At 37.8% G+C, this 21,937-nt stretch overlaps 1 protein-coding gene across 3 annotated transcripts in view; it reads right to left on the reverse strand.

The window, feature by feature from the left end:
* Positions 1 to 286: 286 nt before the first annotated feature.
* The window catches only part of LOC110079420 (uncharacterized), a 29,711-nt gene continuing 8,060 nt past the window's right edge, over positions 287 to 21,937 (reverse strand). Inside the window, exons 2-5 of one of the 3 annotated variants that reach the window (XM_020794479.3) lie at positions 19,673 to 19,809; positions 16,990 to 17,147; positions 14,992 to 15,104; positions 287 to 1,742 (exon numbers count right to left, since the gene is read on the reverse strand). In XM_020794479.3, the coding sequence (XP_020650138.3) occupies positions 1,455 to 1,742; positions 14,992 to 15,104; positions 16,990 to 17,147; positions 19,673 to 19,809 (696 nt within the window). In that variant the 3' untranslated portion in view covers positions 287 to 1,454. Of the gene's footprint in view, positions 1,743 to 14,991; positions 15,166 to 16,285; positions 16,425 to 16,989; positions 17,148 to 19,672; positions 19,810 to 21,937 lie in introns of those variants that run through there. The other 2 variants (XM_020794482.3, XM_072998814.2) reach the window with 2 other exon arrangements.

Genomic DNA, 21,937 nt, shown 5'->3' on the forward strand with positions numbered 1-21,937 from the left:
CTTGATAGGCACCAAGATATAATCTAGTCCAACCTTGTTAATGCAAGTAATCCAGCATTCTTGATGTGGGTATCCAGTCATTGCTTTAAAAACTGACTGTGGACCCTAGAAATACCTTCAGAATCTCCTGCAGTAGGAAAGGGATCAACACACTTGCAGATAGATCATGACAAGACAATCTGATATAGTAACTGTGCCTTAAACCAAAATTTTTGAAAATGACTGGCATACAGTTTTCTTTATTAATGAATATATGTTACTGTTGCCATTAATGTGCTGTTACAGTTCTTTATTTTAGAGATGTAAAAGGTATTCATTTTGACAACTGTGTACTTCTAGATTTTTAACATTAAACAAAAGGCACTCCTTAGCTCATCTGATTTGCCAGTTTTTTCCATTTGTGCCATCTACTGGTAAAAGTATGCTACTACATTCTGATGTTAAATCAAATTCCAGAATACTGTATAGTATAAGTCGTAGTAGATAGTTGTAATGGTATTTTTTATCTTATTTCTTATCAGTTCATTACTTATAGTTAGTTATAAATATATATATAATTATATCATAACATTGCATGAGAATACTATGATTTGGCTCAGATATTTTTCCATATATTTTATACCTACTGCAATTCCAATACACAGAAAAATGAGAAGACTGGAGAGTTAATTCATTGATTCCTAACCTGGGAAGAAACCCAATAATAGTTTAAAGACTTCTTGAACAAATTATTTTAAGAATTCAACCTTTTCAACTGTAATTTCAGTGTCTACCTTAGCACCCAATTTTTGTTTAGATCCTGCCATTTTAAATGAAATGTTTCCTTCTTTACTCCAAAGATCACTCATCCTATATGGTGAAACATTTATAAAAGTTAAATATATGCATCTATTAAAAAAGAACCACTGTCATTAATTCAATAAAAAAGACAGGCAACAATGATGCTCTAACAAAATGCTTTAATAAAACGCAACATAGTTTTTGTACAAACTGAAATGTGTAAGTGCCTCTTATTCTTGTGATTAAACTATGAAAATTTTTTCCTACTATTTACACAAATCAAATTTTGTACTAATGATAGGTGACTGACCCACTCCACAGCATTTGCTCCCCCTCCCTTGCAGTACTTTGCCATATATTTGCATTTGACATCACCAGTGGCAGTTTGCATCTGCTTCTAGTTGAAGAAGACTTTGTACCTTTCCACATTAATGGCTAGCTGCTGAGAAGCCTTCTCTCTCTTGTCCAACTCTTTCCAACTCTCCATCTATCAAGGCTGCTTTTTCTTAGACTTCAATAATTTAAGATTTGCTGACAGCCATTCGGGAGCTGAACCATTCTCAGTCCACACTGAAAATTTCATCCTTGGCTCTCATTTCAGTATCTGTTGTATTCACACCATTTTCTTCGCTCACCGTTATGGCCAAAGGCTCATCAACATTTCCATCCACTTTCTAATTAATTTGATGCACAAGATCATTGTCTCCAGGTGTTATGTCAAGTGTGTCATCTTTTGGAGGAACACCATGAATGCTTTCTTTTGGATTATTCACTTGTTCATCTTTATTCTTATTACCATCTGAATTTGTGGGGCATACATTAATAGAACATTCACAATGATAGTAACCAGAATCCTGCTTCTTTTTATGCATGGCACAGAGGTCCAGTCGACTTAAGATCTCTGTGCCAAAATGGTTATCTTCATATTCTTTATACAGCTCTTCTCGAATTTTTCTGAATCCCTAACACAGAAAAAGACCACATATGACACACAATGTCTTTGATGCACGAATGTCTTGCAAGAAATGTTGCAAGTCTGTACCTTTCTATTGGAACAAAACTCAAGGTCTAAAACAAGGTCTAAAATTTTCAATACAGTCATGACAGAAATGTCTTTTAGCTTTTATTCTACTGATTTAAGAGCTTTTTTTATGGGAACAGTAAGGAGCAGGCATCCTTCAGTGGCTAGGCTTCACACAGAGAGTGCTAAAAGATTGCACTAGCATTTGATAATGTAGCATTGAAAGGGATGGGTTGCCCATACTTACATTGCTTTGCTAATTCTTAGCTTTGATTAATGGTTGTCTCCAATATTGTCTTCTACCAACAAAATAAATACTGCTAATGGGTCAAATTCCCCATTTCCCCTTCTCTTCCTTGTGGGCACCACCAAAAGTCTCCAGGGAGCATAGAACTCTGTGGATACAGTTGCCACATATTCTAGTTCTCCAAATCCTGAATTTGCACAATACATTCATTAATGTGGATTTTTCATTTATGCACATTAAGTACATAAATTGCTACATTATGTTTTCCCAATATATTTTAACTTTGGAATCATTTACACCGTAATCGCCAATCTGAGGAACCCAATATAGCATAATGGGGAAGAAATAACAGATTGGGACCCCTACTTAGTCAAAAAGCTTACTTGGGATCCTTAAACCAGTCAGTACTTCTAAACTAAACCTGCCTTACACAGCTGTTTTTAAAGTAAAAAATAAAAGGTGCTATTTCCCTCAGAGATGTAGACTGAACATTTTACTAAAACTAGAAAATATCATAGTTTGTCATATTTGACAACCTCACGCCCACATCCAAGCAAGTGTTAGCGTGTATCCTGCTTCCTAAACCCCTAGTGCATTGTGGTTTTGTTTTATTGCTAGAGATGGGCATGAACCACTAGCTCATCCTTTGTATGGACAAGTGTTCAGCGCTTCCCAACCCCACTTCCTCCAGTGGGCACCCACTCAAGAGGTAGCACCCATAGGAAGCAGGACAGGAAAGCCAGGGCACCGCCTCTGAGTGCGAGGAGGAGGCAGGGCTGGGAATCACCAGTTTGTCTGATGGATGAACTGGCATAAACCATCAAACCAGCGGTTTGTGTCCATCTCTATTTATTGCTACGCTATACTGGGAATGAAATTCATATCACAGCACTAATACATTTTCAGCAGAGACACTACACAATCCAGAATCCCTTTGCCAGACAGTCTCAGACCACGGTGGTAGTCCAAGAAAGTAACAGCCAATTTTTGTTTCCTAATGAGTACAAACATATCAATTTCCTACGCACATTTAAAGAAATGTAAACCTCATTTAATTTAGTAGAACATACATCTGAAAAAGCACTTCAAAGAGTCAAGTGCATATGCAATTAGTTCTGTCACATAAGGAACCATAAATTCAACAAAACTGACAGAAACACATAACAATCTGAATCCTCTATACTCCTTCTCTTCATTTTTCTCCCATTTTCCTTTCCCACCCGACTCCTTCTTCAGGACAACTAGCTAACCTTTCAGCAAGGCTCCAAGAAGCCTGGGGAAAATAAACTGGAACCTTATGTTTCTGGAAGACTCATAGAATCATAGATACAACTCTCCAGAACTGTGGAGATGGAAGGGATTGCAAGGGTCAGCAAGCCCAACTCCCTTACTAAAGAGAGACACTCGGTAAGATAAAGAGCTTTGAAAAGTTACTTCTTTCTTTTCTTTTCTTTTCTTTTCTTTTCTTTAGGGACTACTACTGCCATAACCCCCCCAGTAGCATTCCTTGTCATGGATTAATTACTTTCCATGCCCTGGTCGCATAGAAACAGTACAGGCATCCCTGAAAACAGATTTCAGCTGTTTGCAAAATGAAAATGCATTCTCTAGATTGCAACATTTACCCGTTTCTTTGATTTATATTCTGTAAAAATGGCTGATGAATTGGAAATATTTGTTTCTCACGCACCATAGAGCCAAGGACTGGCTGCACCTTTTGTCTCATATATCTGGTTTTATAAGGGCTGGACCGTGTGTGCACCCCTGGAACAGAATTGGGGTGGACAGCTCTGACAAGAAGTTGGAGGGATGTTTCCATTGAACATGACAAATCTTGCAGTGTTAATTTCACCCTTCTGTTATTATTAAACACTTATCGATTATTTAGAACCTCAGTATTTTACCTTCATGTTACTGTCCCACCTTGCATACGGATACAACTTGTTGATTTGAAATAATAAAAAACAATAGGCAGAATTTATTTTTTGGCATAAAAATAAAAACAACACACAAAACTTCTTTTTCAATTAGAGAGGCACACATTTGTGGCTTTGGACAGCAACAGCCTGATTTCCACAAGCAGCATGTATTTCTGGCCATGCTGCGCATGGATTATGGTCAATAACCATTTTGCATCCAGAATTCTGCATGGCTCAAGTCTTCATGCTGATAAAATAGCAAGAGAAAAATAATTCTTTTCCTACCTTTCCCTCTGTGTGTAACTTTGAACTGATTATTTTGGGAAACATTTCAACCATATAGTTGCTAAAAACAATATACAATAACTTCACGGAGATCTTTTTTTTTTTTTTTGAGCTGTTCTCCCCCTTCACTCTATTTCGTCTCTGCTTTACATCACACAGTACTACATAATACAGTTATACCATGACCTTCATGCCTTGTGATGGTACTCATCAGGCAGAAATAAAAGGTACATTTAAGTGAGTCAACAGTGTGATATATTGAGAAAGAAGTCTCATTTCAGGGTGTGGAAAGTGTAGGAGAGACAAATCCTAGAAATTATGCCCCCTGGATGGCTGCTTAACATCCATAATAAATTTGAGAGATGAATATTATAGCTGCCACAATGTGTAAAATGAAATGTCAAAGGGAAATAGCCTTTAATAAATATGTTCTGTTCCAGTACATATTAATAGAAGAAACACAGTTATTGAGTTGTCATATTCTACTTTATGTTCAGTGATCTTTGTCATTTTAGTACTGAAATGCATAACACTTTCTCACATCTCACATACCTTCATTTTAGCTGCCTTGCTCAGTCCTTTAATGGATTCAAAAAGAACAACATCTCATCTAGAGAGTTTAACAATATGCATGTACAGGAACGGTCCTTTTACTTCATCGTGGTTCCACAGCACTGCTGTATTCCAGTTTTCCAAATCCAGGCAGACTATTTTCATGTTATGCAAAGTAGAGAGCCTGACTACACAGGAAAAAATATGGAAAATACTATAGGTATGGGGTAAAGATGGTTCATCAGTTCATAATGGTTCATTCTTTGGGTGCACAGGTGTTCCATGGGCACCCTGGCCTCTGTCCCCCACCTCTCCACTGGGTACCCATTCAGAGGTGGAGGAGGGGCAGGAAAGGCTGGGACACTCCCTCAAAGTGGGCAACCCACCAGAGGAGACAAGGGAAGGAAGCCAGGGCACCTGCAAAACACCTGGGCATCCAAAGAATGAACCCATATGAACTGCTGAAATGGCAGTTGGTGTCCATCTCTAGTATGGGGCAGACTGATTGACATTTTTCTCTTTTTACTTATTATTTATATAAATAATTTATATGCTACCTTTGTCACCACACATGATTGCAACAGGAAATGCAAATCAGCCCAATATCCCACAGCTCTTTTCCATAGCTTTTCCTCCCCAACAGAGACCTTCTACTTTTAAAACCTCTTTTGCTTTGGTTTTCAGTGTGTACTCTTTGAACAAACGCAGAAAGGACAGACCAACCAACACGCACACACACCTTTCCCTTAACCACGCAGAGTAGACATGTTCTACACGGGCGGTATATAAGTCAAATAAACAAATAAAATTTAACTGTTACCTCACAAGGCAGGACAAGGAGAGTTCACAAGCACAAGTGCGCGCACACACACAGCATGTTAACACTCACTTCACTTTGCAAAGCCTTTCTTCTAAGACACCTCTCCTTTTACCAGCTTCTTTTGGGCAGAGCTCCTGTTTATTTGTTTATTTTTTCCACATGTTATGGAACCTACCAACCAGTAAGATATGATGAGGAAATGAGTGATTGAGGATGGAAAACCTTCTTAAGGCAGTTCCTTTGGTTCATGCCATCTACAGGTGCTTCAGATGAAACTGCAGTCAGAAGGCTTTTTTGCTCCTCTGTCTGCATGGTAACTTATACTGAAGAGAACCAGATGTTCTGATGGGATTTCACAGTGAGAGAATGCAAGTTAATCTGCATTTCCTTCAATGTGTGGTTTGCACCCTAATTTGCATAACAAATGAAGCTGCATATGTCAAAAAGTTAGATTTTTTGCATTATGCAAATTGAGAATATTAATTGGTGCATACTATTTCCATCAATATATTTTAGCATTGGCATCATTTCTAAAGCCATCCTGATTAGAGAGAACCAGTTCACAGTGTAACAGTCAAAGTGTTGAACTTGGAACTGGGAGATACAAGTTTAAATCCCAGCTTATTCACAGGGATCCTTGGATCAGTCAATACTCCTTAGCTAAACTACATTACAGGGTCATTTTAAAAATAAAATAGGGAGATGGGAACCATATTAAGCAGGTAGGTATGATTCTGATACATATAAACAACATGTTGCCATGGCTGTTGGGATCATTCTTATGGCAATAATCTGGCAGCAGCAAAAATAACCCAAAGGTTTGGGTGGTGAGATCTGTAAAAAAATTCTCCAAAAGGAAAAGTTCCAAGATGGAGGGAGGCAAGCATCTAAGATGGAGGCTAGAGGAGTCAGCACACAGGAACCCCATCCACAAGGATAAAGATTGAAGTCAATGAAATAATAGGAAAGTAAGCAAAATAGCATGTTTCATGGTGTCTCCTGCCTCCCTAAATATAAGGAGGCAAGAAACATACTCACATCATCACATTATCACAACACAAAACACCACACCACACAATTTGGATACCAACAATACTAACATTAAAGAACAACAATATGTAGCAGCAACAGTGGCAGCAGATGAAGACAACATGGATTTTCCTCCATAAATGGACAAGCTGGGCGAGCACTTAGAATAATTTTCTGTGTTATTTATAATATGCTAGAAGTCTAAGAAAGTCATTTTCTTTAATATCTGGGATAAATGTCATCTGTGATTAACACAGCCTTCAGATTTTTCCCCAGCAGTCTATAAAGTTCTATAGGGCTCTTAGGAGGGTCAGGCATCAGACTCTCTGAGCTGACACACCAAAACCATCTAGAATCTGAGCTAGTGTTAGTACCATGATGTATTCCCTTGTAATTGGAATATGTTGATTCCCACATAGCCATGTTATATGTTTTACATAACTAAAACTGATGGGAAATGGCAATGGTATTTTATGATACAGAAATGTCTGTTTTAGTTCTCCTTTGCAGGCTCCACCAACTAATTACAGATACTTGAACTGCCAGAGTGCTAAAATGCTACTCATAGGAAACTCTTCATCCGGAAAGAAATCTAGCTAGATGAACTATCTGGCTTACTTTGGTAATATTCTTATATAGATCCAAAATTATGTTTCTGAATAAACAAACAGGTTATCACTTTGACTATCAGATAAGGCTTGACTAGTTGATACAACCTCTACTGTTTATTGTGTGCTGGTAATAAGAGGGTGATAGTGAGAATATGGCATATTATTAAGTGTAATTGACACACACACTTAAAAGCATCCAGCCAACTACCCACCTTCCAGTGCACAATTGCTCACTGGTTCTAAATAATACACTTGATTTGCCTTTTGTACCCTTTAATTATATGATCACATTTTTATAGAGTTCAGGGGTAGTGCAAGCAAAAGTGCTCAATTTAGAGAGGATCAGAAGTTAATTTAAGCTAGCAATCGAGTCCTTAATCTTTTTAAAATAACAGCTGAATCCTAGAACTGTAGAACTTCTTGATTCTTGTTACTACTGAATATTTTTCTGATAATATGGCTTTAAAGCAGAAGAAGATAACTCTTAAAAGATCTCACAGTCATTATATTGAAGCTAAATAAGTAATATTTAAAGAGATGTTCAGAACTATCAAATGAAAACATAATACAGAGAATAAAAAAATTATATCCAGCAGATGGCATCAGAATAGCTGGTACAATGTTCTGCCTGCTGATTTCTTTATATATCCTTTTTGTTTGTTAATCTATAAATTCTTTGCAAAAGGGTAGACATTACTTACTTGGGGAGTAAGTGACTGGAAAGAAGAGGTGTTATTTTCATCCATGCTCTTTAGGCACCTTTCCCTCTGAAGGTGTGTTGTTGTTGTTGTTGTTGTTGTTGTTGTTGTTGTTGTTGTTGTTGTTGTTGTTGTTGTTGTTGTTGTTGTTACCGTTACTACCACTACCACTACCACTACCACTACCACTACCACCACCACCACCACCACTACTACTACTACTACTACTACTACTACTACTACTACTACTACTACTACTACTACTACTACTACTACTACTACTAATAATAATAATAATAATAATAATAATAATAATAATAATAATAATAATAATAATAATAATAATAATAATAATAATAATAATAATAATAATAATAAAATTTATACCCCGCCCCATGTCTACCAGCCCTCTAGACCAGTGGTTCTTAAACTTTGTTACTCAGATGCTTTTGAACTGCAACTCCCAGAAACCTCAGTCAGCACAGCTGGTGGTGAAGCCTTCTGGGAGTTGCAGTCCAAAACTCCTGAGTAACCCAAGGTTAAGAACCAGTGCTCTAGACCATGTCTACTTGGGGCGGCTTTATTTATTTATTGGTCAAATTACACATTAAAATGCGTATTTCATACTAGTACAGTTTTTTCCCACCAAACACACAGTTCCTTCAAAGCTACGCCATCACCTTGTGTCTGAGCCAAATTAAGTCTGTTTATCTCACAAAGGTCAATCACAAAGCAAAATAAAACTAGTTTTCAGTGTGCAGAATAAGGGGATCTCATTCTAGGCTAAACATATGTCTCTTACTTCTTTTTAAAATTATTTTTTATTTTTAAAAACTAGGGATAAGGCAAGGAGTAGAAAAGATAGAGGAGGGCATGGGGGGGGAAGAAGAGGGAGGAGAACACAAAATGTACTGTTTGTTCATGTTGCAATATCAAGTCCACTTTTTGCCTTTCTACAATTTGATTGCCCTCCAGGTTTCAATTTACAGTTACATCTTAGTTTAATTCTATGATATTCAAGCACTATCTGGTGACTCAAGTCATTTTTATGATAAATCCCATCATTCAGTTGCCTTTTGTATTGGACAGTCTTTCAACACTTCTGATAGAATATCCATTTCTGCCGCTTTCCAAATCTTCTCAATGAGTTCCTCTTGTTTCGGTATCTCCGATTTCTTCCAGTTCTTATCATAAAGAATTCTGGCTGCAGTGACTATATATATATAACTATTTGGTAGTCTTATATATATATTATCTGGTATAATGCTCAGTAAAAACAATTCTGGGGTTAGTGGAACATTACAAAGCAGTATTTTTTGTAACAGAGTATGTACTGCTATCCAGTACTGTTTCGCTACTCTACAAGTCCACCACGAATAGTAAAAGCTTCCCTCTTGTGCTTCACACTTCCAACAAACATTTGACACCTCTGTATAAGTCTTTGACAATTTTTTCAGAGTCATATGCCACATATAAAACATCTTATATATGTTTTCCTTAAAATTTACCGATTTTGTGAGCTTTGTTTTTTTTTGTAATATTTGCAACCATTGATCAATATCAATATTATGTCCTATATTTTGTGCCCACCTAATCATACATTCTTTTACCATCTCATCTTGCATTTTAGTTTCAAGCAAATAATCAGACATTTTCTTAATTACTTTATCATTTGAGCCCAGCAGAAGTTTATCGAATACCGTTTATTCTGTGTAAAAGTCCTCTATTTTATCTTTTCTGTACCTAGATTCCACTTGTGCTCTGGACCACCAGTCTAAATATATGTTTTGCATGTCTAACTCTTCTTTGGATCTTAACTCACAATCCTTTTTAAATAGATCTTGATATCTTAAAAGTTTCACTTCTGTCATGAGGTTAGGGTGTGATACCCAGCCTGGTGTTTTTTGGTAAATCTGCTGGATGATCTTTTTCCAAGTTCCTAGTAGGGCTCTTATTATCATATGTGAGTTGAAACTTTTCTGCTCTTTATCTTTTTTGTACCATAGAAAAGCATGCCAACCTAACTGTAAATCATGTCCTTCCAACTTGAGTAGTCTGTCATTATCCTTGTTTAGTCGTGTCCGACTCTTCGTGACCCCATGGACCAGAGCATGCCAGGCCCTCCTATCTTCCACTGCCTCCCGGAGTTCTGTCAATTTCGTGTTGGTTACTTTGCAGACACTGTCCAGCCATCTCATCCTCGGTCGTCCCCTTCTCCTCTTGCCGTCACACTTTCCTAACATCAAGGTCTTTTCCAAGGAGTGTTCTCTTCTCATTAGATGGCCAAAGTACTGGAGCCTGAGCTTCAGGATCTGTCCTTCCAGGGAGCACTCAGGGTTGATTTCCTTTAGAACTGATAGGTTTGTTCTCCTTGCAGTCCAGGGGACTTTCAAGAGCCTCCTCCAGCACCACAATTCAAAGGTATCAATTCTTTGGCGGTCTGCTTTCTTTATGGTCCAGCTCTCACATCCATACATCACTACAGGAAAAACCATAGCTTTGTCTATTCAGACTTTTGTTGGCAAGATGATGTCTCTGCTTTTTAAGATGCTGTCAAGGTTTGTCATCGCTTTCCTCCCCAGAAGCAGGCGTCTTTTAATTTTGTGGCTGCTGTCTCCATCTGCAGTGATCATAGAGCCCAAGAAAGTAAAATCTGTCACTGCCTCCATATCTTCCCCTTCTATTTGCCAGGAGGTAATAGGACCAGTGGCCATTATCTAAGTTTTCTTGATGTTGAGTTTCAGGCCGTTTTTTGCACTCTCCTCTTTCACCCTCATTACTAGGTTCTTTAATTCCTCCTCACTTTCTGCCATCAGCGTGGTATCATCTGCATATCTGAGATTGTTGATATTTCTTCCGGCAATCTTAATTCCAGCTTGGGATTCCCAAGTTATATCTAAAGTTATCCATTCTTTTATCCAGACTAATACACAGGCTCTATAATACAATATCCAATCTGGGAGACCAAAACCTTCTTTATTTGGCATCTTGCATTGTTTTGATTTTAATTCTTGTTTTTTTACCTTGCCACACAAATCTCATAAATGATATGTAAATTATGATATTTTAGCCCAACCATGGCAAAAAATGTTCCTTCTTCTCAAGAAGCCTAGCAGAGTTATTATGTCTCTTGACCTCTATTACCAGAATCCCACGCAATCCAAAGAGAAAAGCCAAGCTAACAATGATCACAGGCTTTCAGACCTCAATATTTGTATAGTTCCAACCTGAATACGATGTTCCAGAGTCTCAAACAGCATTCCACATATCAAATCAAAGCTAGGAAAAATCTCAGCCTATCCCACCTCAATGTTTGTACAGTTCTACCTCAGTGCAATGTTCCAGAGTCTCAAAAGGCTTTCCACATATCAAATCAGATATATTTGTAATCCAACCTGCTCCTTAGGCAATATAAGAGGTGTGTTGAGGTTCATTCAGCTTTTCCTCCAGTAGGCCTCCAGATGTTCTTGAACGACAGCTCCCAGAAGCCTTCACCACCACCTCTGCTGGCCAGGATTTCTGGGAGTTGAAGTCCAAGAACATCTGGAGGCCCAAGGTTGGGGACCACTGCCCTAGAGAATTAGACTGGGTTACCCAGGTGTTCTTGGACTGCAATTTCCAGAAGCATCACTACCAGCTGTGCTGGCCAGGGCTTCTGGGAACTGCAGTCCAAGAACACCTGGATTACTCAAGGTCAGGAATCACCGCCCTAGAGGACCCTCCCGGAAAATGCCACATGAAAAGTGTGGGAGCAAGACCAAGCCATGGACCATCGCAAAAAATGAGATCAAAGAAAGCTCCTTCCCATTTAATAGCAGCATAAAAATTATGTAGCAAGAAGATGCACCTCTGCCCTCAGATGGTTTTTGAAAGGGAGCTGGGATCCTAGATATATATTGTGTTTTACATCTGCTTGCCATCACAGCAAATTGCTGTGACAGATACATTTTTAAACTTTATTTTGGGATAAGAAAAAAAGTGGGTGCTTAACTTTAACCAATATATATATTTCAATATGTTTCATGTTTATTTTTAATGTTAAATTGTTAATTGAATACTTTGCTAAAAGGGGCAGCGTGGGGTGTGAGGGTTTCTTGAACATCAAAATCGGGCTCAATATCAAAAGATTTGGGAACCACTGTTTCAGAGGTTCTAATTAGAACCATGTTTTTACTTTAGCTCTACAGAACAATATTTTATGACAAAGTAGTTTTCTGCATACTCATTCTCTGTAATGAGGTAATGCTTCCTCTAGTGTGCACTTATTCTCTTACCATCAATTAACTTTGCTATTGAGCACATTTCACTTCTGTGACCAAACTGAAATATTATTTACTTTTATAACCTTTATTTTATGTTGACATCAAAACAATAAATCATTCAGGTATTGCCCCCTAGACAATAGAAATGTTGCCACCCTCTCTGTCTCACAATAAATATGCATCTCTGTACATGCCACTTGGTATTTTCTAGCCTTGACTTTATTCAAAATGCCAAGGAAAAGACACTCAAAATCTTAAAAAATGCACATTGAACTGAAGTGCAAGGTCAGAGAAAACATACTTCCACTATGAAAGCACTCACCTAGTGCCCTGAGAGTGTGCCATTATTGTTTTCTCTTGCTTATTATAGTGACCTCATAAAAATGCACAGCTATTCCAGGAAGCAAGCAGAACAGCATACTACAGGGAAAATGGAATCTAATCAGAGGCGTGTTTTTCCTTTAATTGCAAAGTGATAAAACCCCACTAAATCCTATATCCTTCTGCCTTTAAAGGTTAGATCAGCATATCATATATTTATATTGCAATGTCCCGGCAGCCTTGACTGCAAACATACATAAATCTTGCAGTCAGCTAAGCAGTGTTCAAAAAGCAATTCAACACATGTGGTGGAAAGTGTGTATCACTATTTCAATGAGAACTGAGGCAGTAAAAGAGACTTGGTGGCTTTCAAACTGTGTTCATTTATTTACTGAGACAGATCCCTTGCAGACATCGCTGGTAAACAGTGTGGGATTTGTGAGGAAGACTGGGTATGCTAACACAGAGAAAAATTACCTCCATGTCCCATAGGTAAGATCTGAACCAATTTTTTTCAGGGCTGTTTGGCCATGTTCTGGAGGTTTTTCTTCCTAACATTTCGCCAGTCTCTACGGCCGGCATCTTCAGAGGATAGGAGTTAGAACTCTGTCTGTGTTCTGGTGTAATGTGTGGGACGGTTGAGTATTTATAGCTGTGGGATCATACTGCATGAGAAATCTGCAACTGCTTTCATCATAGCAAAGAATTCTGTGGCTCTCAACTACAGATTCTAGGATTCCACTCACTGGAGTCATGACAGTAAGTAGTATCAAACTGCCATAATTCTGTAGTGCAGAAATTAAAGCTTCCCTCTCTATCCCATTGTACCAATTGGCTTCCCATCAATGAAAGAGATCCCTTGGTACCTTGTGAGGTGAGGAGCTTAAATAATATTTTATTTTCAGAATATTGCTGCAGTTATCAGCCTTTCATGGTGTAACTTACAGGGTTTCAACCATTCTCTGTCCAATATGGCTGTCCTTTTTTCAACTCTATTCAGTCCATGAATGGCTCCTCTGTCAGAGCACACTCAGAAGTGGAAATTTGGAGAAGTCCTGTTCATGCTTAAAAGGTTCTTATCCTTGATGTGATCCATTTTATCTCTCACTTGAGTGATCCTTCTATTGATAGTGATATTGATTTTTTTTTCTTCCAAGAGAAGGGTCCAGAGAGATCTTTGGATTGCTCTAATTTGTCCCCCTCCCTTTCGATTAATGACCCTCTTCCTCCTGCACCCCTTCCTTGCCTTTTCCTGTGGCCATCATTCAGCGGGCAACGGCAACTTCCATTTTTTGTTGTTCTTAAATAAAAATAAGGGACACAGTGAAACAGCAATACATCTACCTAGCACAATACACATACTGCCAATGTGTCCTTATTTAGAATAGTATTGCATCAATTGCAAGACTATTCTATATAAGGACACATTGGACAATTAGATAATTGTCCAATTATCTAAGGGAGGAGATGATCTGTCGCTGTGACACACTGGACAATTAGAAGGGACGTGATGGTGCTGCGGGTTAAACCGCAGAAGACTTTGTGTTGTGAGGTTGGAAGACCTGCAGTCGTAAGATCAAATCCACGTGATGGAGTGAGCTCCAGTGGCTTGTCCTAGCTCCTGCCAACCTAGCAGTTTGAAAGCATGTAAAAATGTGAGTAGATAAATAGGTACCACCACGGTGGGAAGGTAATGGCATTCCATGTCTAGTCGCGCTAGCCACATGACCATGGAAACTCTCTACAAACGCTGGCTCTACAGCTTGGAGACGGGGATGAGCATCGCGCCCTAGATTCGGACACGACTGGACTAAACGTCAAGGGGAAGCTTTACCTTTACCTATTGTATCAACTAGGAAATTCTTTTTTAAAATCAAAATGCTAGTGTAAATGGAAATAAAGGGGGTTCTTTATTAGTCCTTTCAATGACACTAGTCACCAATATGTCACAAGGTTGTCATTTCAGATAACGTTGCCCATAGATCTATTTTGCTGTGGATTAAGCATTCACATGGGCTACAGAATGGCACAATTAGGAGTGCACTGGATCACACCAAAAAAGTGTAGCCCTGGTACCATACCAAAAAGTTCTAAAAAGGGGTAGGATGAATTGCTCTAAGTCAAAACACATATGGATGCTGTAATTAAATTCAAAACAGCAGCACCAAAAACAGTCCAAATAGTGAGCTATATGCCAGTTTGGACATGCTCTTAGTTTGCAGCACAGTAGATGGAATCTTGATAGGTCACACATGAGAACCCCACAGCCTAGGTATCAGATGCATTGCTCCAAACTGAATCACAATGAGAGAGTTTTAATCTGCTCAGTTACATTTCTCCCTTAAATTTTCTTTAAAAAATAACAATGTGTATGTAGCATAACAACTGTTTTCCAAAGCACGTGAGAAGAAAGCACACAAGAGAAGATTTTAATCTGTTTAATTACCTTCCTTCTCAATGCAGGTATTTTAGACAGCTTCAGAAACGTCAGGTGTGGTCTGAAGTTTTTGCTGCCGGTGATGTCTACATTCATTTCAACAAAAGAGCTCTCCACAGCTTCTGGTAGACAGATGGTGCAAACAAAGATATTTATTCATAAGACATTCCAATACAGGAAAATCTGTAACAGTTCCAAACAAGACAGAAAGTCTGACTAAACAAGATCTGACCATGATGAGGTATAACTGATTTGCGGACTTGTGCACAGTGGCAATTTCACTTGACAGATATTGTAATTTTATTTTAAAGTAATCTTTCAATGCAAAATTCAAAGTACTAAAATACATAATACATGAACTATTAATAGCCTATGATCTACTATATCTGAGAACTTAGCAATTATATCCTGAATGTTACTTTGAAGATATGAAGTTTAGAGGTTAAAGATAAAACTGGATATAACAAGGTTAATTCCATGGGTATGTTGTTTTAGGAAGGGCAATGGGAGTAACAAAAGATGGAGAGAAGGGTGATTTGTATTGGGACCATGGTGCAGTCAATTTTTCCACTGTTTCTGCAATGAAAATAATCTCTCTGATAAACATCTCTTTATTTATGGGACAAAACACACTACGCAAAATCTGCTTAGTTGATTAGATCAACTGAAATAAAGTAGACATATTCCTTATAACTAACCTAAGATGTGTCGGGGTCTTCTCTAAGCATGACTGATATAATGGTTCTACTCTAAGCATGACCAATGTTGGCTTTGGGCCACTGACACTCATGTAGCATAAATACTCTGCAATGGATGGTCCCATATCAACTCACCAGGAGCAGGACTCATTGAACTCAATGGGACTTAGTTATAATGACTGAAATCCTACTGCACAGCTCTACAGTATATGCACAACTGAAATGAAGTCAACAGCAGGAGCTACTCACCACTGATTAAAGGCTTCCTTTGGCAATTTCAGGGTGCGTATGATTTCATCACATTATGTACAAATTTCATGCACTCCAAAACCATCAAAGGAAGCCTTTAATCCAAGCAATTTTCTGCATTTGGAGACATTATCACTGATGTGCAAGCTGTGCATTAGTATTTCAACCAATGAGATACTGACTGAAATCCTGCGTGCATACATAACATAAAGTTATGCAAGTGGTAGGGAAAGTTGCACTGAAGTGTTAGTGATAGTCACAAAGGACTTCTACACAATGCAGATTCTGCCATGTTCTGGAGGCATCACTTTAAGTTATGCCAACTTCAGCAAATTTCATCCAATATTAGACTGCACAAATTCCCATAATATTTTACAGATAGGAAACAGTACACTGATTAAGTTATTAATGTCTGAAATTCATCTCTGAGACAGACCTCAAATGTCTGGATGTCTCTCGACCAACACCTCTGGCCTTTGGTCATGCATCTCTTGCCTGCATAAAAACCATGGCAATGTATAATTTCACAGGTCAATCTACGAATGTAAAGCTAGTCTAAAATTAATGATGACCATAGCACAGTAGCTAGAAATCAACATACAGTGTTGCCCAATAAACCTTCTGCTATTTCAAAGATACATCAGTGTTCTTTAGTGAATAATATAAGCAAACAGTTCCCTATCCCAAGAAACATTTAATCCAAGTTTCAACACAATAAATGAATGTGAGCAAATGCATATATTTAGGCATTGTTTCAGAGGAAATGAGGATTCAGATGTTAAGCTGAAGGCATCATGGAAACTAGGGAGTTGGCCAGTATTGAAAAGAAGAATAAACAAAGCAGTTGTTCTTTAAAAAGGTTCAGTAAAGAAATAAGGGTCAACAAAGAATATGAGTTTTGAATCCCAGATGCATATGAAAGGCAGGACATTAAATTTTATATATACACATTTTAACAAATATTAAAATAGCATTCAGAATTGTATTCTGTAACTAGATACCATTTCAGTGTCTGCTTGAACTGTAATGTGATACAAATGGTGAATGTCTCAATACTAACCTGCAATTTTGCTTAGCATTTGCAATTCATTCTCTGACATTTTAGCATAGATCACTTGGTTGTTAAATTGGCCAATCCCATGAAATGTCATGCTAAAGAGTTTCCCCTGCAAGAGAGTTTGCACTTTGGCCTTGCTGTGCTCTAGAGCAGAAACAGCCCTTGAAATGAATGAACACACAAATAAACAGGAAATCACTAGTCGAGCAGCTATGAAATGGATACTGTATTGGAACCATGGTGCATTTGTATAGAGAAGAAGCATACAGTATGGAAATAAACGTAAGAAGAGCTTCAGAGACTGCAGTATTCTCTACTTTTATCCTAGAGCAGTGGTTCCCAACCATGAGTTCCCAGATGTTCTTGAACTACAACTTCCAGAAGCTTTCAGCACTACCTGTGCTGGCCAGAGTTTCTCAGAGTTGTAGTACAAATCGCAAAACTCCAACCTTACCTAATATTGCAGCCTTATATTTAGCAAATAATTTTTCACGATGGTTATATTGAGGTCAGAAACCCTTGTAAATCCATAGCAAAATTATCTGGGCTTCTAGTACAATGTAAGATTCTAATTGTTTGGCAGTATTTTATTTATGATTACACCAAAAGAAAGCCACTTCTCAATTAAATTTTGTGGGTTTTTCTTTATTACACCACAAACTATATGATGAATTTTTAGTTTTTGTTGCTATTTTTCTGTCAATGTAAATGAACAAACAAAACCCACACATATAGACCAGAAACTTAATAAGTAAATTGCCGTCCTGCTAGGGAATTTTAAATTATACTAAGCCCAAAAATCAATGCTTCCTTTAGTAAATCACAGTACAGTAGACCCACTGAATCAGTTGAAATTTGGTAAATCAACTCCTTCATAAGCTCTAATGAATCAAATGAGCCTACTCTAATTGTGATTTACTACACTAAAGTAAATCACAACTGGAATAGGCCCATTTGAATCAATTAAACTTAAGGAGGAATTGACTCACCCAGTCCCCTTTGATTCAATGGGCTTATTGCAGCACAACTTGAGACACACAAGCTTTCTATGTGAAACAAGACATCATTGAAAAATATCAATTTTCATTATTATAAAGAACTTAAAATATTATGACTGTCATTTCATGCTATCTTGTACACTTCCATTTCATTTTATGATGTGTTCTTTTATTTATCGCTGACAAACCAGCAATTCTTCTACAATATACACAAGCACAAAACAAATTGTAGCCCACTTTAGTTCTACTGAGGAGAGAACAGTGTAACAGTCCATTCCTGAGTAAAATAAAATATGATGACTGCATGCACATGCTGACATGTTTTGGAATAACTTTCTTTCTTCACAAGGTATAAGTAGAGGATGTATGACTCAGCTACAGATGCAGTAGCCACCCCTACTGTCAGCTCCTAGAAGACTCTCCCAATATAAAGATTAAATGTGTCCTTTGTCATTATTTGGTGGAAAGAGACTCTTATGTAGACTTTTTGCTCTCCTCACACCAGTACTTGATTTCCCCTTCCCCTGTTGATATTAAGCCAAAAATTACATTGTTCATTTTCTTCATTTCAGCCAAATGTCTACTCAGAAATAAATACCACCAAGTTTAATGAGGTTTATACCCATTCAAATTCATTGGGATTATACTTCAATTCTGTTTCTCTACATTTGACTCAAGGTCACAGTGCCTGAACCTGTCTCTAGTATCCTTTATTGGCTGAATAATAGCCAATAAACTGGTAATTAACTGAGTAAAAAGCCAATGTTCTTGTGTGTGGTACTTTTCCCAGGAGGAGTGGTTAGGATTCAGCCTGTTCTGACTGTGGTTGCACTCTTAGTTTGGAGATGATCCCAGATCCAGCTTTGTCACTGGAGAGAGATCCAACTAGTCTACATGGTGCTAAACACTGCCCTGTAGCCTGGCCACTATTATCCATGTCTAGATTGCGCAGATTATACAACTGTAATACTTTCTACACACACCTTTCTTTGAAGACAGGTTCAAGATTTAGCCACTAGCAGCTAATGTAGAATGCAAAGCACTTCCACAACTCCTAACTCTAATGTTTAGCTTTAAAACTCTAACCATATTGGAAGTTGGGCCTCTGAAAAATCATCTTCTCCATCCTTTACAACCAGATAGGTTTACGTATTCCCCTTTCTCAATGTTATAGAACTGACCTATGCCCCCATACCATCAATTGCCCATCCCTTTTATATGTTTATTGTTTAAAAATACATATATTCATTGTGGTTGTTTGGCCAGATACAAGATTTCGGGCTCTAGGCAAAGTACTTTGATCAGATGCACTATTTACAGACTAGTAAAAGCAAAGCAAAAAGTGTGATGCCTATATGCTACCCCATAGCGCTTCAAGCACTCTCTGGATGGTTTACAAGTTAATTATGCAAGCTACACATTGCCCCCCCCCCAAGCAAGCTGGGTACTCATTTTACCAGTCTTGGACAGATAGAAGGCTGAGTCAACCTTGAGCCAGCTACCTGGGATTGAACCCCAGGTTGTGAGCACAGTTTTGGTTGCAGTACAGCAGATTAGCCCCTGCTCCACAAGGCTCTGTTAGTGGTTCCCATTCCCTAGTGGCTCCCATTCCCTAGCAGATGACAAGCAGTCTCAGAGCGAGTTCCAGTGTTCTTCCCTTGAAATTCACATAAACATTGCTTTCTTACCTTTTCATATCATCTTCTGTTTTCAGATGAACTACAATAATGGTAAGATGCATTGTTTGAACTGGAATTAGGGCTCTCAGCAAGTTAGGTTCTTTAGTGAATATAAGTTCTTGGACATCTTCGATGTTATCTAAAATCTAAAATAAGGAATTATTGAAAGTGAAAAGTTGCACATATTTTAGAAATATTTAGTTGCAATCTCTGTGACTACTACTTTCGTTTCTTGGCAGTCCAATCTCTATGTGTCTGTTCAGACATAAATGCCATCAAGGTTCAAGGAGGCTCACTTCCAAACAATTTTAGGATGCAATCCTCACATATCTGTTTTTCAACAGGGCCCAAGAAGTCTTCAATCAAATCTTCAAGAAGAGAGAGATCCCATGATTTCAGAATAACAATGTAAGAGGAAGTCATTTCTCTTACATTTTAAAAAAAAGTTTAGCAATCCATAATAGTGATTTGAGGCCAAATTTCAATGGGGTGCCTCCATCAGTGGAAATGGAAAAGGAGTTATTACTAACTCTGTGGCATCCTCTATAGCAACCTAAAAGCCTGTTCTGGAAGACTGGGAAATTGTCCAAAGGTGGAATGGCTTCAAGGAAAGGGGGAGAAGTAGAGGAAGAGATTCTGTTACACTGGAGACTAGATACCAGCACAATATTGGCTGCAGTCTTTTGTCTTCATGGAAATGGATTAAACTAAGAAACACAATTAATTCTTTACAGGGAAGGGGAAAAGATTAATAATTGCTGTCTAAGAAAAACATTCAGTTTTTAAAAAGCCTTATGTGTTGCACAGTTTCCAACTGAATTTTATAAACTTGACAGAATGCATTATCATCTTTACTTGAAATGCAGTATTACAATAAGATGCTTTCTTAAATTTTAATATGTCATCTGTATTCCAAAGAACTAGCAACTGATTGTACTGGTTCAGAATCCCAATTTCACCATGTGTACAAAACTAAGAAAAGTGGACAAGTATTAATGTGATCTTTATGGAGTTGTCAATTGTTCATAGACTCTGAAAAATGGAATACTATTTCCATAATTAATTGCATGCTACTTTCTGATTACAAGAAAAATTAACTGACACTTTCCCCCAAATGGTAAACTATAATGGTAAATAAATTCAGTGAGATGATGAAGATTTTCATGCTTAGAGACACTGTTTTTACTGAGCTGTATGGCTCATTTTTAACTTTTGGAATCTGAAAAGCTGTTGTGAAAAAAATAATACCTTTTGAAAGGCTCTTCAGCAGTGCTCTCAGGATTAAGATGAATGAATTGAACCAGGAAAAAGGAAGTCCCAGTGGGCAAGAGCTTTAACATAAAGTTGAATTCAGTTGTATTTTGATTGGTATAGTTCTTACTCACTTCTAAAACCAAGAACACTAGAGAATCAAAAATAGTATTTAAACTTCTCTAGATTTTGTTTTTAAAAAATATACATATAAGACCTTCATTCAAGGGCACTCTGGTTGGCATAGTGTTCTATTAGGAGTCTATTTGTGCAAAGGCTGCAGGATATAGAAGCTTTAAATCAGAATTTGGGGGCCAAGAAAACCATGTGTCCAGCCCCAGAACCGTCCAGGGGCTGTACCAGCCTCTCAAAATGAAACCAGAATTAATTGGTAGGTTACATCTGGTTTTAATAAATAAATAAATAAATAAATAAATAAATAAATAAACAAACAAACAAACAAACAAACAAACAAACAAACAAACAAACAAACAAACAAACAAACTTCTGGCTTATTTTGAAAAAAAATTGGTGGGTAATATGAGGGGTGAAGGCTATGCACTGTTTTAGGAGAGCTTTAGCGCCCACAGAAACAAACCTAATTTTTTTAACTGGGGGATTCACATGATGAATTCATCTGCCTTGGGACAAACTTACCGTATTTTTCAGTGTATAAAACACCCCCATGTATAAGACCCCCCCCCACTTTTCTAATCCAAAATTAAGAAATCTAAGTGGGGCTTAGCAAATGTAGGAGAAAGGGGATAAAAGTGCTGCAGAATCGCTTTGATCCCTGATTTTCCCTCCACTTGTTTTTGTTCTCGCTGCAGCTTACTTCCGTGTATAAGATGACCCTCAATTTTTAGTGGAAAGATTTTAGACAAAAGTATAGTCTTATACACGGAAAAATATGGTACTTTATTTCCAAGACTATTCTAGTGTGCTTCTTTACAATGTGGAAGGTGTGTGTTTGGGGGGGGGGAGATGGGCTTTTCTTTCCAGAAGCAAGCAGCAGCTTTGATG

Source organism: Pogona vitticeps, chromosome 4 (assembly GCF_051106095.1).
Source record: "Pogona vitticeps strain Pit_001003342236 chromosome 4, PviZW2.1, whole genome shotgun sequence".
Lineage (NCBI taxonomy): Eukaryota > Metazoa > Chordata > Lepidosauria > Squamata > Agamidae > Pogona > Pogona vitticeps.